This window comes from Mugil cephalus, chromosome 20 (assembly GCF_022458985.1).
Source record: "Mugil cephalus isolate CIBA_MC_2020 chromosome 20, CIBA_Mcephalus_1.1, whole genome shotgun sequence".
Classification (NCBI taxonomy): domain Eukaryota; kingdom Metazoa; phylum Chordata; class Actinopteri; order Mugiliformes; family Mugilidae; genus Mugil; species Mugil cephalus.
This window is the reverse complement of record NC_061789.1, coordinates 1633105-1647430: the sequence shown is the minus strand read 5'-3', so window position 1 is coordinate 1647430 and position 14326 is coordinate 1633105. Positions and strand designations below refer to the sequence as shown.

Below are 14326 nucleotides of genomic sequence, written 5' to 3'. Positions count from 1 at the left end.
CCACCGATTATTGGTTTACCACACCTGCGTAATTTGGTTAAACAGAAAAGTTAAATATCTGAGGGGAAAACTTTAGGATTAGAAGTTAATTCCAAGTTCAAATTAGAGTCAATCTGCTCCTTTGCGTTTATAAATCTATGCAATGAGGCTCAAACACACTAGAACAGTTAAATAAAGAACATCTCAGGAGTGAAGGAACGGACTTAAATTCCTCCGACTGATCAGCAGTTACCGGAAATATTCAGTTCGATCAGTTTGACTGGTTTCTCTTTATCTTCGTGCTCATGCGTAAAATCACATTTTTGCAGAAATTTAGAAAACATTAGGTGCACTAATAAACGCATTCCAGTCAAACATTCATGCTGTAAATCCTCCTTATTGAGGTTTGTGTTTGAGCCACCGACTAAAATGTCAAAATACGAGAAACGTAAATCACAGCCTCCACAATCAATTCAGCTTTATTTGTCATTTTCACACAGACAAGGAGTTTTATTCTCTGACTTTAATCCGGAGCAGTAGTGGGTAGTGGGCAGCCATGCGACGTTCTCAAAGTTTCTCAAAGACACGGAAGGATGTTGCCTCCACCTCTTCAGCTGCACACGGTTATTTTAAGCTTCTGCTCACTAACACCAGAACCTTCAGGAAGATTTTGTTTTATTTTATTTTTGTGCCTAATGTTTTGCAGAGTGAGTGCACATGTGTCATAAGTCAAAATAGCTCGTGTACGTCATGTCTTTTTAGGGCCTATGTGAGGCGGATGCTTCCAGGTTTAAATAGAAACCGAGCAAATAATGATTTATTATTGTATCTTCGGTGTGTGTCTGCAGCGTGACTCATTCTGTGGATGGATGCGAGTGGGAACAGGCGAGCTGTGTTCAGGTGCATCCACGAATTTAGCTTCCAACTTGAATCCTGATCCAACCTCGTCCAATAATAAAAAAAGAAATAAAAATAAAATAAATAATAATAATAAAAGCATTCAGGGTCAAAACAGGCGTCTACTTTTTCTAGTGGAGGATAAAGAGGGAAGATGCTGCCACACTGTGGCTCATTAAGCTCAACACATCCTCCAACACACACAACACACAAAGAAACACAGACAGGACAGACTTCAATAAAACAACACCACAAACATTACAAAATATACCTTTTTATGTATAATTATATTTAAATATATATAGAGAGAGAGATCATATGATAACAAAGCACTTCTTCGTGGCACTTTGTGATCACTATGAAGGACAAACATCGAGCAAACATTCATAAAGACAAGTTACACAATGGACAGTTTGTGGGTGCTGCTGCATGTGGATCATAGACTGTAAGAAAAATGGACGCCATGACAGCTCCTGTAAAGTGACGCTAGTAGAGCTCCCCCTGGTGGCTAGAGGCTGCATGAGCAGGTCGTAAGCTCCACCCCCTCCATGTTACAGTCAAATACGTTTTTTATCAAAGATGGTTTCTGCCATTTTAAGTGTGAATTGATGCTATAAAAACAGGATGTGACATCATAATGATTGACAGTTGCCATTGACGACCGCTCTGTGGCAGGAACATGAGTAGGAAACTGTTTTTTTGTGAATGCATTTCTTTGTAATTGGTGGAGCAGTGTTAATCGTATGAAAGTGTGTCCAACATATGGACCCGGGGGCTAAATCTGGTCCAATCTGAGAGCAGCACTTATTTTTCTTTAGAAATTGTTTCTAAAATGTAAATATTTGCACTTCTTTGGGAACAGATCAACCGAGGGGAACTAGCATCGGTTCGACCAACGAGACCAAGTGGAGGCGCCATTTTTTTCCTACAGTCTACGGTGTGAATGCATGAAAACTGTAAAAAATAATCTCTGTGTTGTGTTGGACGGGTTCTGATCCTCCAGCTCTGGTTCAGTGGTTTGGACACAGACAGACACACGACCCTCCACACGTTGGCTTTATTCTATCTACCAGCAGAAACACATGTGAACAGATCATTTCGCCGGAGCCTCCGGACGGTTTCCTCCAGAGGCCGGAGGCGACGAAGAGCGTGAGGCCAGAGGGGAGTCGATCGGAGCTGCAGGGGTTGAAGAAGGGTTGGGGAGGACGACGCTACATCCATAAAAAAACGATCCTGGTTCCGTCTGAGGCTGGATGTAGCGCTTCGTAGCGTAGCTCCCGGCTCGTAGTTCAACACAACTGGCACCACAAAGACCACGAACATTTCTACGCATGACACCGAGGATTTTAAAATTCACATTTTTCAGATTTCAGGGACGGATCCAGATTCATCCGGTCTCAGCGGAGAAGGCGACGGCTTCTCAGGTGCTTCTCGGGATCGAGCTTTCACACAAGACTTTTTTATTTTTTTACTTTAACCTCCATCTCCATCTTTTCCTTTTCCACGTGTCTCTCTTTCTCTTTTCTCCGGCGATCGGCTACACGAAGCCACAGCAGCCGGTCTTGTGCTTCTGAGACTCGACGTAGTCGTGGAGCTGGAACTTGGGTTCGTTCGGCTGCTGCGTCGCTCGGTGCTTCAGTTCCCTGGCGGCGGATAAAAAAATAAAAGGAAAGCGGAAGTCAGATACAGGAGGGGGGGGGGGTGGATGTGTGGGATGGAGCAGCGACGAGGGCGAGAAGAGGAATGGAAAGAAGATTGCTAATTATTTTCTCCTACAGCTCAGAGAATGTGTGAATGTACAGAACGCGAAGAAACGCATTAGCTGAAAATCCATTAACGAGGATCAGCTGCAGAAAAGTCACAGCAAAATATAAAAATACCAGAGAAGAAGAAAAAAAACATTAGAAGAGCTGCAACAATTCATTAACGTTATTTGTGTCTCGTGCAGAATCTGTTTCAGTTCGTCGCCTTAATTAACTTTCTTAAACCACCTGAAGCTACGTCAACGTGAACCTGAGGATGTAAAGAAGAAAAAAAAAGACACATCATCGCCTTATTACGTTGTCATGGCAACTAACAGCAGCCTCCATCAGTGTTTTTTGTTTCTTTTTTTTTTTCTCTGAAACGATGCTATGAGGAAAAACAGGAAAAACAAAAAACCAAAACAAAGACGCTAAAAAGCAGGAGCTAATCAGACGTCTCCTCTCACACATCCTTCCTCCGTGACTTACTTTGCCAGAGCGAAGAACGCCAGCTCCACGTTGAGTCCCGTCTTGGCGCTGGTCTCCATGAACGGGACTCCGTACTCCTGGGGTGGAAGTAAAAAAAAAAATTAGAGAGGAGGAAGTGTCTGGGGAGGGGGGAACGCGAAACGTGTTCGTCGTGTTTTTTACCTTCGCCAGCTTCTCCCCTTCCTCCGTCTTCACGACCCGCTCTGCAGCCATGTCCGACTGTAAAGAGAGGAGAAACGAGGTGAGAGGTGAAAGGTGAGAGGTGAAAGGTGAAAGGTCGCGCCCCGTCCTCCCTCCACCCCCACAGACGATCTGAGCCGAGTGGCATCAAGAAAAGCCGAGCAGGTTCCTCTCTGAACCAGCAGAGGGAGCGTTCACGTGCAGCTTTTACCACCAGAATTATGCAGAAATCATCTCACAGCTTGCAAAGGAGCTGCTGTCCTCTTTCAAAATAAGCCACCGCAAACACAACCGAGACGCAACATTTCACATGCAAATGTTAAAGCGGAGCGAGGTCATGCGTTCTCCGGCTTCCCACGTCTGTCTGAGCGCGATAAGGGAGCGTTTGGAAACGTGTTAAGGGAACAGTTATCCTCCTGATCTCTTTACGTAACATAATAAAAAAAAAAAAAAGAAGAAGAAAGGAAGCTCACCTTGTTGCCGAGCAACATGATGACCACATCCTTCTGGGCATACTCGTGTATTTCAGTGAGCCAGGCCTTCAAAAAGTAGAAAAGACCATCAGACAGACAGAGGCTGAAGGACAGATCGGGTCCATAAACAGAAAGAGGAGAAGACAGCGCATCCTTCCCATCCGTCACAGCCACACTGAGTCACTCTCGTCCTCCAACACTTTTACTGTTTCTCATCTCTTTTAAAAACCGACGAGGGTTCGTGAGAAAAATTCTGCAGGCGACGAACAGAGAGAGAAGCGCTTTGAGGAGAACTCACCCTGATGTTGTCAAACGACGACTTGTTGGTGATGTCGTAAAGCAGCAGCAACGCTGTCGAAGGACAAACAGAAGAGGTGTCGCACGTTTAACGCTTTATTGTCACCAGGAGAAAACGGCGTCAGCTTCCGCAGCTACGCTGATGATACTCAGCTGTACATCAATGATGCCCTTTTTTAACTGTATGTTAGATATAAAGTCATGGATGGCAGAGAAGTTCCTGCAGCTCAACCAGAGAGAGAAACTTTTACCAAAATTACAGGATTTTAACTGTTCACAATCTGTAAAGAACTGTGTGATTTTATGTAGGTCACTCATTGAAATACTGGGAAATTCGAAATTTAGAGATTTATCGTTGTGAAATTGTTCAAATGTTCCTGTGTTAAATCCAGATGAATGTGTGTCTCATATCTGGTTCCTGGTCTCATGTCTGGTTCCTGGTCTCATATCTGGTTCCTGGTCTCATGTCTGGTTCCTGGTCTCATATCTGGTTCCTGTCTCATGTCTGGTTCCTGGTCTCATATCTGGTTCCCGGTCTCATGTCTGGTTCCTGTCTCATATCTGGTTCCTGGTCTCATGTCTGGTTCCTGTCTCATGTCTGGTTCCTGTCTCATATCTGGTTCCTGGTCTCATATCTGGTTCTGGTCTCATGTCTGGTTCCTGGTCTCATGTCTGGTTCCTGGTCTGATATCTGGTTGTGGTCTCATATCTGGTTCCTGGTCTCATGTCTGGTTCCTGTCTCATGTCTGGTTCCTGGTCTCAGGTCTGGCTCCTGGTCTCAGGTCTGGTTCCTGGTCTCATATCTGGTTCTGGTCTCATATCTGGTTCCTGGTCTCATATCTGGTTCCTGGTCTCATGTCTGGTTCCTCGTCTCATATCTGGTTCCTCGTCTCATATCTGGTTCCTGGTCTCATGTCTGGTTCCTGTCTCATATCTGGTTCCTGGTCTCATGTCTGGTTCCTGGTCTCATATCTGGTTCTGGTCTCATGTCTGGTTCCTGGTCTCATATCTGGTTCCTGGTCTCATATCTGGTTGTGGTCTCATGTCTGGTTCCTGGTCTCATATCTGGTTCCTGGTCTCATATCTGGTTGTGGTCTCGTATCTGGTTCCTGGTCTCATGTCTGGTTCCCGGTCTCATGTCTGGTTCCCGGTCTCATATCTGGTTCCCGGTCTCATATCTGGTTGTGGTCTCATATCTGGTTGTGGTCTCATATCTGGTTCCCGGTCTCATGTCTGGTTCCTGTCTCATGTCTGGTTCCCGGTCTCAGGTCTGGTTCCCGGTCTCAGGTCTGGTTCCCGGTCTCAGGTCTGGTTCCTGGTCTCATATCTGGTTCTGGTCTTATGTCTGGTTCCTGGTCTCAGGTCTGGTTCCTGGTCTCATATCTGGGTCCTGGTCTCATATCTGGTTCTGGTCTCATGTCTGGTTCCTGGTCTCATGTCTGGTTCCTGGTCTCATATCTGGTTCCTGGTCTCATATCTGGTTTGGTCTCATGTTGGTTCCTGGTCTCTATCTGTTCTGGTCCTTAAGCTAATGTAAACATGTATTTGTCACATTAGAACATCATCAACATCATCACATTAGAAACATTAGGACACTTGTTCTTCTTCATGGTTCCTAATAAACCAGTTCAGAGGGGGGACCTTGTAGACCACATTAGACCCTGATTAGACCTGACAACCGCATGACAATAAACCTCAGTGAGAGGAACCAGATACGGTTCCTGGACCCTATAGAGGGTTAAACTAAATATTCAGGTGTCTCTGAGAGGTTTACCTTGGGCGTCTCTGTAGTAGGCGTGCGTTACGCTGCGGAATCTCTCTTGGCCGGCCGTGTCCCAGATCTGTGGAACAATAAACCACATGATTATACAGCGAACAGCTCTGGGAAAACATTCCCGCTCAGTCGGAAACCAGTCGCGCATCATGAGGCCGCTCTGCAGAGCTGCAATTAAAGCCACAATCAGCGGGGTTTTATTTTATCGTGTAATATAGCACAGTCTGTCTCAAGCATATGTTTCCACCCTGCAACAGCTGCTCGAGGAAAAGATGCAGGTTTCAGGCTCAGAACTTTTCATGTTTCTGCACCAAAATGAACCTAAATTCACCCAGAAAGGTTCTGGGTTTGAATCCAGCCGCTGCTGTTTAGACTAGAAACCTCCCTCAGTTATATTCAAACACGGCTGAGACAGGACCCAGACTCCACACAAGCCTGTAGAGGATAAGCGCTAATTGACAACTGAAGCATTCTCCATAAGTAATTAGCTTAGCTTAGCTTAGCCGTAATCAACTTTTGCAGACTTCCACCACTCTAATTTAACTTTGGCTATAAATCTTCTGTAGCATACATGTATTTACTGTTATTTTTTTTACTCTGGCTTTAATTTATTTGTTTGTATATCTAATTTAAGTTCAGTTAAGACCCTCTGGACCACCAGAGGATGAAATCTGGTCCGATGCATGATTTATATGCTGTTCAAGACTAGAAGTTTCACCAAGTAAAGCCATTGTCTTGCCAGTCAGTCTGCTTAACTGGACATTAGTGAAGTCCTGCAGGGTTTCCAGATAAAACTAAGAGGAAATGAGGAAGAATAAATAAATAAATCTTTGCTTTAGATCTGGGTTTAGTGTGTTTGTTTGTTGAAGACTAACTACTGGAAGCTTCTGGACGTGGACGGAGCTTCACAGCTGGAGGAGGGTTAACAAATTATATCCAACATCCACCTGAACCTCAGGAACTCTGAGTACTGTTATTAACCATTATTCAATATTATTTATTTATTTATGTTAAATTCAAAGGTGGGTCACAGATACGTGTAATGAGAACATTTGTGATGATGTATTTCCTGTTAATGGATGGAGACGTGAGGGGCTGCAGGTTTTTTATGTTAATGCACGGCTGCATATGAAAGTCTCTGTGCAGACACATATTCAACCTGCTGCTATGCACACATGCAATTTAATACTTTAGCAGAACCTGTTCACCTCCCATTCCAAGAGGTTTTTTTTTTTTTTGTCAGAACTGTTGGTGCATTACCTAACGATAAAAAACCATGTGGGTGGGTGGGCTGCAAAAGTTACTGCTGTCCCTGATTCGTCCACAGTTTTATTCAGAGTTGCAGACGGAAACACAGCGACAAGAACTGAACAGAAAGCGCCTGAAGCTGCACTTGTTATTTTTCCTTACAAGGTTTCAGGTTGTTCATTAAATGTTTAGTGGAAGGTTAGTTCATAGTTCATTCTCTAGAGGATAATCATTAATAGGTGATGTATGGATGGATGGTGAGCTAGCCAAAGGTAAAACTAATTTTAACTGAATAAATCTGTAAATCTGTAAATCTGTTTATCTGTCTCCATGATTAGCATGTTTTGTTAATTAGCCTAGTTTAGCCGTTTCAGAGCATCCTGAATCAAACCAAGCATTAGTCTGAAAGATGAGGCCAAAATTAAGCAGCAAAAACCTGAATATGACCTGTTAATGTTTGATTAAACATGCTACATGTTTAGCATTAGCTCTGTGGCCTCACAGACATGTCCACCACCGTGCACAAATTAACATCCTCCTAATTTACTTGTTCTTCTTTACACTAAAACTAATGGAAATAATCTGGAGTTGTCGTTGCGTGTAGGTTATTATGCCGTTACACTGGTTTGGTAATTCAGTTTGTTAATCTCCATAATTAACATCGGGTTCTGCAGCTTCAGCTAATTAGCCTCTAGCTTAGCCTAGCCGCTCTGAAACCTGAACATCAATCAAACCAAGCATTAGTCTGAAAGACGAAGCCCAAATTAAGCAGCAAAAACTGACCTGTTAATGTTTGATTAAACATGCTAAATGTTTAGCATCATGCAGCTTTGTGTGCATGTTTTCATCCAGGTGTCTCCTCCCTAGAAGACTACAAATCTCCATCCTCTAATCTCTAATTTGTGCAGAGTTTTATTTAGAGACGAGGACAGAACCCAGCTCTGAGAGCCAGGACTCAACAGCAGACACACATGAGCTCAGAGTTGTCGTTGCATGTAGGTTATTTTGCCGTTTACACTGGTTTGGTAATTCAGTTTGTTAATCTCCATAATTAACATCAGATTCTGCAGCTTCAGCTAATTAGCCTGTAGCTTAGCTTAGCCGGAGCATCCTGATTCACACTGAGTCAGTGGAGCCGAGGCCTGAACGCGACGTGTTGTCATTTTCTTAGACTGAGGCCAAAGCACAGTCTCTAAACTTGCCTCCATGTGCAGCTCTGCAGGATTGATCTGTTCTACGATTTCAAAGAAGCTACTAAATGTCCCCGTTTGCAGGAGGACGTGAGTCAAACCAGGACGTATTTTCTGCAGCTTCCTCTCTCCTCTGTGCGGATTCGTCTTTTTTTGGACTCGGTCGGAGGGTTTTACCGTGAACGCAGAGGAGCGGAGGGTTTTATTGAAGCTAGCAGAGCAGTCTGATTTCGACGCCTCCCCCTCAGTGTTGAATGAACATGAGGAGAGACCCGAGGCTTCGTGTGTGTCTTCCATTAATCCTGCAGAAGCCCGTGATATCACCGCGACGCCAGATCCAGGTGCATCTGAAGCTAAGCTCTTCAGGTCAGGACTCAGACGTCTCTTTAGAGGACAACAATGTCTACGTAGTCAGAGAAGACGGGAGGTTTGATCGAGGTAGTGGATCTATAAAAGTAGAATTCATTGAGGAAGGAAAACGAGATCAAAACGCTCCGACTACAGGACAACATCCCTGTCTCTGTCTCGTCCCTAATTAGACCCCAACTACTTGAAAGAAACGTCTTCAAGAAAACCAACACGTCCATTTGTCTTTGCTTAATTTCTGTAATGACCTGGACGACTGAGAACCTTCACAGACGTTTCTACTGGATTTAAAATCGAGGATGAAGCAAACACCTTGAGGATGTTTCCTGTTGCACATTATTAAAATAAACGTTGTCTCTACTCTCCACTAGTTCCTTAGAAACTACGAGCAGAAAATCATTTATCTGAAAGCAACATCTTCGAGAAACCAAACACGTCTCCTACCTACTATATATGTTCTATATTAAACTCGGCTTAGTGCTATTTATAAATATACATCATTTTTTTTATCATTTTGCATTCGATATTAAACTATTCAAACATTGCACAGGTTCAAAAATCCTTTTTTTTTTAAATTTCAAACATGTGCAACACTAAGGAGGCTGAGAAACTTTCACCTGGGGACTAAATAGAGAAGCTTTAAATATATATATATATGTATATGTATACATATATAAAAAATGTCTAATCAACCAAAGATTTTGCAGCCACCCTGCAGACGCCCTGTTTAACACCTATGATTTAAAGCATGACCTGGATGACTGAGAACCTCCACAGCCACATTTTCTAATTATTATTGTATTTTTTTGCCACCAAACGAAAGAAAAACAGAAATGGAAGCTGCTCTCACCTGGAGTTTGACCTTCAGGTTGTCCACGCCCACCACTTTATTCTGCAGAAAGAAGGAGGAGCGTCAGAGACACGTCACCATATGGTTCAGAGGCCGCAGAGATGAACATGACAGAGGAGCAGGAAAGAAACGCTCAGGGGCTGGAGAAAGAAACGCTCCCGGAGCTTCCAGCGCTGGCACAGAAAGTCATTTGCGACACCCACACAACAACAAGGTCCCGGGATTAGACTTTAATTACACAACAGTGAGGAAGACTTGCTGGCAGCACAACAACCGACTCCCCCGTTCATTTCCTGCCGCACCGCAGGGGCGCCCTCCGATTTCCTGCAGAGCAACGATATGGTGAAAAATAGTTCGGGCAAACCCACGGACACGCGAGACCAAATATTGTGACTGTTGCATTTAAGGGGAAAGCGCGTGCACGGAGCCGCTGTTTGACGCAGCCTGCGGGAACGAGCTCGGGTCATATTCAAACTCGCAAAATAAAAAAACCACCACATGCATGAGAGATGCTGAGATACAGGAAGTGTGGTGCACGAATTCACTTCCTCAATCACATTAGAATTCATATCAGTGGCAGGTCATCACTAAAAAAAAAAAAAAGCTGTGAACCGCTGGAGGAAGCGCAGAGGATGAAAACAGAAAGCAGCAGCAGCCGTGGAGCTGGTAGCACAGCCACCTGCTGAATGCTCAGCCTCAGCAGAACGGACATGGTTCAAGCCCTGCATTAGTTGCCATGGGTTTCCATTTCTTTTTTTTTTTTTTTTTTACTCCCCCCACCAATTATGACGTGAGAGGAGCTTGCATGCTGAGTAACTGCTACAAGGAAGCAAAGCCCAAAAATAGCCCCGGCCATGTTACAAGCTGCCACAGCAGCATGCCTGCCCAGCCATGCGTGGAGGACGACCTCAGCGTATCGACTCTTTATCTCACATTACCGCCGAGCAGCTTTTGCAGCTTTTTTTTTTTTTGTGTGTGTGTGTGTGTTTATAATCCACAACCAAACAAAGGCCGCACATTAGCAGCCATTCTTCTCACTCCTCTTTGTGTCGCCTCCTCTGAGCTGAACTCTACCTGTTGCTTTTGTTTGAATGAGGTCAAAGTGTTTCTGTCTCACACTCTCTAAAAAAAAAAAAAAAAAAATGCATCTATTTCCTCCTGAACTCCTGCTTCCGTGCAGCAGAGCTCCGCTTTGATTGGCCCAAACCCGCTCCGCTCGGGCAGAGGCAGAAATCTCAGCCCAATTATTATTATTTTTCCAGGCTGAAACTCAGCAGTGTGTGGGTATGTGTGTGTGTGTGTGTGTGTGTGTGTGTGTGTGTGTGTGTGCATGAGGTGTCTGACAGCAGGGTGACCGAGCTGAGCGGCGGCCAATCTTCCCGGGGAGAGACGGGGGAGGGAGGGGAGGGAGGGGAGGGGAGGGGGGGACGTGGGCAGGCATCAAGTGGCCTGTGAACCTGACTGAGTCAGCGAGAGGATCCTCGGAGTGATGAAGTGTTCCTCGTGGCAGTTAGGTGATAATTGGAGCCCACGTCACTCTCGATAAACAATCAATCGCGCATGTGGCACCGACGGACTGAACCGAACGATCAGGACCTGGTTAGAAGAGGAGCTGCTGCAGCAACCTTCCTCCAAAAACACGACTTTATAGAACAGGAGGAAATCTGTGCATCAGTCTGAGTGTCTTCTTATTGTCACTGGCAATTTTTGCACAAGCTAGTTTCTTTTCTTTTTTAATGTGCAATAATTTTCTTCTTTCTGCATCATTCTCTGCACATTTCTGCTGCTGCAACAGTGACAAATCCCCCGTATCTCTCTATCTGGAGCCTGACAAGCACACAACACACAGCTCATTCATAAATGACAAACATCACGCTCCACAGCGTCGCTCTGTCTCACCCTAAAGTCTATTCCAACGGTGGCTATAAAGTTGCCTCCCAGAAACGCTCCATCTTTGAAGCGCACCAGCAGACACGTCTTCCCCACGGCCGAGTCTCCCAGCAGCATCACCTGCAGCAGCATCCAGCACCAGAGAAGAAGAAGGAGGAGAAGAGGGAGAATTAGAGCCGGTTACAGACAGACACGGAACACATGACACTGTTTTTATATGTGCATCTATGTTATTATCTGGTCTCGTCATGTTTGGATCCGCTCAGCTGCCACCGGGACGCGTCTGTTCTGCAGGATGCAGCCGCTCAGCCCGTCACTAATTAAAACTCTCATCATTTCTTGTTTTTATTCTTCTTCTTCCTCCTAAAACTAATCAATAACAACAACAGGATGCGCAATTACGCAACGGAGGAAGCAGCGCGGGGTAGAAACATTAGTCATGAAATTAAACTTCTTCTTGTCTTGCCTAAGAAACAGTGAGTCTGACATTTAATAGGAGGGTTCGCAAGGAGCAACAAGTCCACCCTCTGTAAATATTTGGATGTGGAAGGGCGGACATAGATTTAAAGGATCTACAGGGAGAGACTTGTACAAGCCACGAGGTGTTTTATCAGTGAGCAAACAGTGAGCGCGGCCCGTTTTAATAAATAATACGCGCAGGGAGATCAGCTGCCGCTTAAAGGTTTCATTAAGGTCCAGATGTGAGGAGCCGTCGCTGCAGGTTCCCCCGGCAGTTTAGCAGCGAATGCGCACACACCTGTTTTACCAGCTCTGCGCGGAGAAAAGAAAGAAAAGACGGAAATACACACCTTGAAGGCAATGTCATAGTACTCGTTAATGGACGCGCATCGCTCCAGCACGTACTTGGACGTGCCGTTTTTAGCCTGTTTGTCCGTCAACGACGTCTTTCTGGTGGACATCGCGGTGGAGGAGCGCCGGCGTCAGAGCCACAGTTACAGATGTGTCCAAAGAAAAGACGCGCGGTGTCTCAAGCACAACACACACACACACAAAGAAAGAGAAAGAGAGAGCGTCTCAGTCCGAGTCTCCTCCAGCCTCCGGCCCCTGTGCTCGCATACTGCGTGTGGCCACCAAATAATCACCGAGCGCTTCCCGGGTGGAGTCACCAAATACCAAAAAAAAAAAAAAAAAAAAGAAAAAAGAAAGGAAAAATCAGACCGTTTATTATCGCAAAAAATATCTAAACTTGAGTCTTCGGTTGCAGCGGCGGCGCCTGTGCGTCTACATCCATCAGTCAAGAAAGCAGCAATGACAAACAGGCGGAAACATTTGTCTGCTTGTGTCTCCGCAGCGCAGCGCGGCGCGGCGCGGAGCGGCGGTGCGTCCTGGTGGCGTGGGCACACGATGAGCTGAGACTGAGCGGATCTGCCACGACCAGCGCGTCTTCTCTTCTCTCCTGTCGCTGATACTGAGACGCTGAGGAGCCGCCGCCGCCGCCCCCGGGGTCAGTGGCGCTGATTCACGCCACAGGTGGAGCTCGATCACAGAGAGAGAGAGAGAGTGAGAGTGGGGTCAGCAAACACGAGGCAGGTCAGATGTCAGCGCCACGAGAAGACGACGGAGGCGGATGAACCGGTGCGTAAAAGGGTTCGCACAACTTTGCGCACAAAAAACAAAAAAAACATTAATATTTGTTAACAACTCTTCTCAAAACCACATCTTGTCTTATTATTTAAGTATAAGTTTTATTTTCCCATTTTTTCTTTCACGATTCCTCCAGAGAAAGAACAACATTCAAAGCTTTTTTATATATATATTATTATTTTTGAGATGATTCCATAAATACATTTAATTGGGATGTCACACATGTCTGAACCGGTTTCACACAGACTCTTTAAGTCAAGTCTGAACGCGGGCGTCTTGTCGCAGTGTTTGTCTCCCCCTAGTGGACACCGAGGACACATGCGCGCATCATGGTACAGGTGGGATGTCATTCACATAAAGGCAGCAGCTTCTATAACCACAAGGAGAAGACACATTTTAAGCTTTTTAAGACGTTTCATCCAAGTATTTTTCTAGTTTTAAGAAAATAGAAACATCTGTGAATGTTTTCAGTCATTATATAAAGTAAAGAACAAGCTTCAAAACAGTTTTCTGAAGACATTTCATACAAGTCTTTTAGTTATATAAAATGTAGTTTCAAGATGACAAATGCTCCCAACATGAATGAAATGTCTTTGTCCTTGTTTCATCTTATTTTATTTATTTTTTTTTAATATGCAGCAACGTGACGGTTGTGGTTGTTTTTCTCTGTCGTGCATTTTTCAGCCTCGAATCAAACGCGTCCTTTAATCCAAAAAGGCAAAGCCGACCTAATACTTTCTCACAGATCCGCGTCTCTTCTCCTCTGCACTAATGGCGATGACACCAAGTTATCAGCGGAAAATATTAAGTGAGTCACGCGTCCTTTTCTGTTTGTTTGCCTCCACACACACACAAAAATAAAAAAATAATAATAATAATAATAAAAAGCTTGTCAAAAGGCATAAACTCAACCTCGTTTAAACCGGATTCACACAAACATCCGGCTGTCGTGACATTCATTATCCGCAGTAATTTAACGTTGGCATCATCAACCATAATAATGCAGCTTCTCGCTCATGCGACGCTCAGGGTTTGTAATGAATGCAGCGAGAGATTCAACACCACTGATTCATGCTGCCATTCACAGCAAACAGAAGCCTGGCTCAGCTGTTATGTCACGACTCCGGCACAGACAGGAGGAGGTGGGGGAGTGGGGGGGCACCTGAGGTAGGCGAGTGAGGGAAGGACTCTGAGATGAACTAGTTTGTCTGTACAGTGAGGGCAGAATCCAGCGGAGTCTGTAGATGTTGACTGAGTCGACTCATGACTCGAGAAGGAGAGAGGAGGGGCTAGCGCATGTTGATCTGAAGTGTTTATCACGTTTCTGATCTGCAATGTTTTATGTC

General features: G+C 44.9%; 1 protein-coding gene across 1 annotated transcript; it reads right to left on the bottom strand.

The window, feature by feature from the left end:
• Positions 1-442: 442 nt before the first annotated feature.
• On the bottom strand, positions 443-12792 carry zgc:112183 (uncharacterized protein LOC550410 homolog). Its single transcript, XM_047572584.1, has 9 exons — positions 12185-12792; positions 11385-11495; positions 9486-9527; positions 5832-5898; positions 4059-4111; positions 3761-3826; positions 3270-3326; positions 3108-3184; positions 443-2519 (listed from the first exon to the last, which is right to left on the bottom strand). The coding sequence occupies exons 1-9, from the start codon at positions 12293-12295 to the stop codon at positions 2414-2416; spliced, it is 690 nt and encodes a 229-aa protein (XP_047428540.1). The 5' UTR covers positions 12296-12792; the 3' UTR covers positions 443-2413.
• Positions 12793-14326: the final 1534 nt, after the last annotated feature.

Excerpts from the sequence above, each read along its gene's own strand:
- zgc:112183 (XM_047572584.1), bottom strand. The coding sequence starts at position 12,295 with ATGTCCACCAGAAAGACGTCGTTGACGGACAAACAGGCTAAAAACGGC. Across the intron at positions 9,528-11,384 it reads CCGTTGGAATAGACTTTAGG|AATAAAGTGGTGGGCGTGGA; the intron begins GTGAGACAGAGC and ends TTCTTTCTGCAG. Across the intron at positions 2,520-3,107 it reads GCGTTCTTCGCTCTGGCAAA|GGAACTGAAGCACCGAGCGA; the intron begins GTAAGTCACGGA and ends ATCCGCCGCCAG.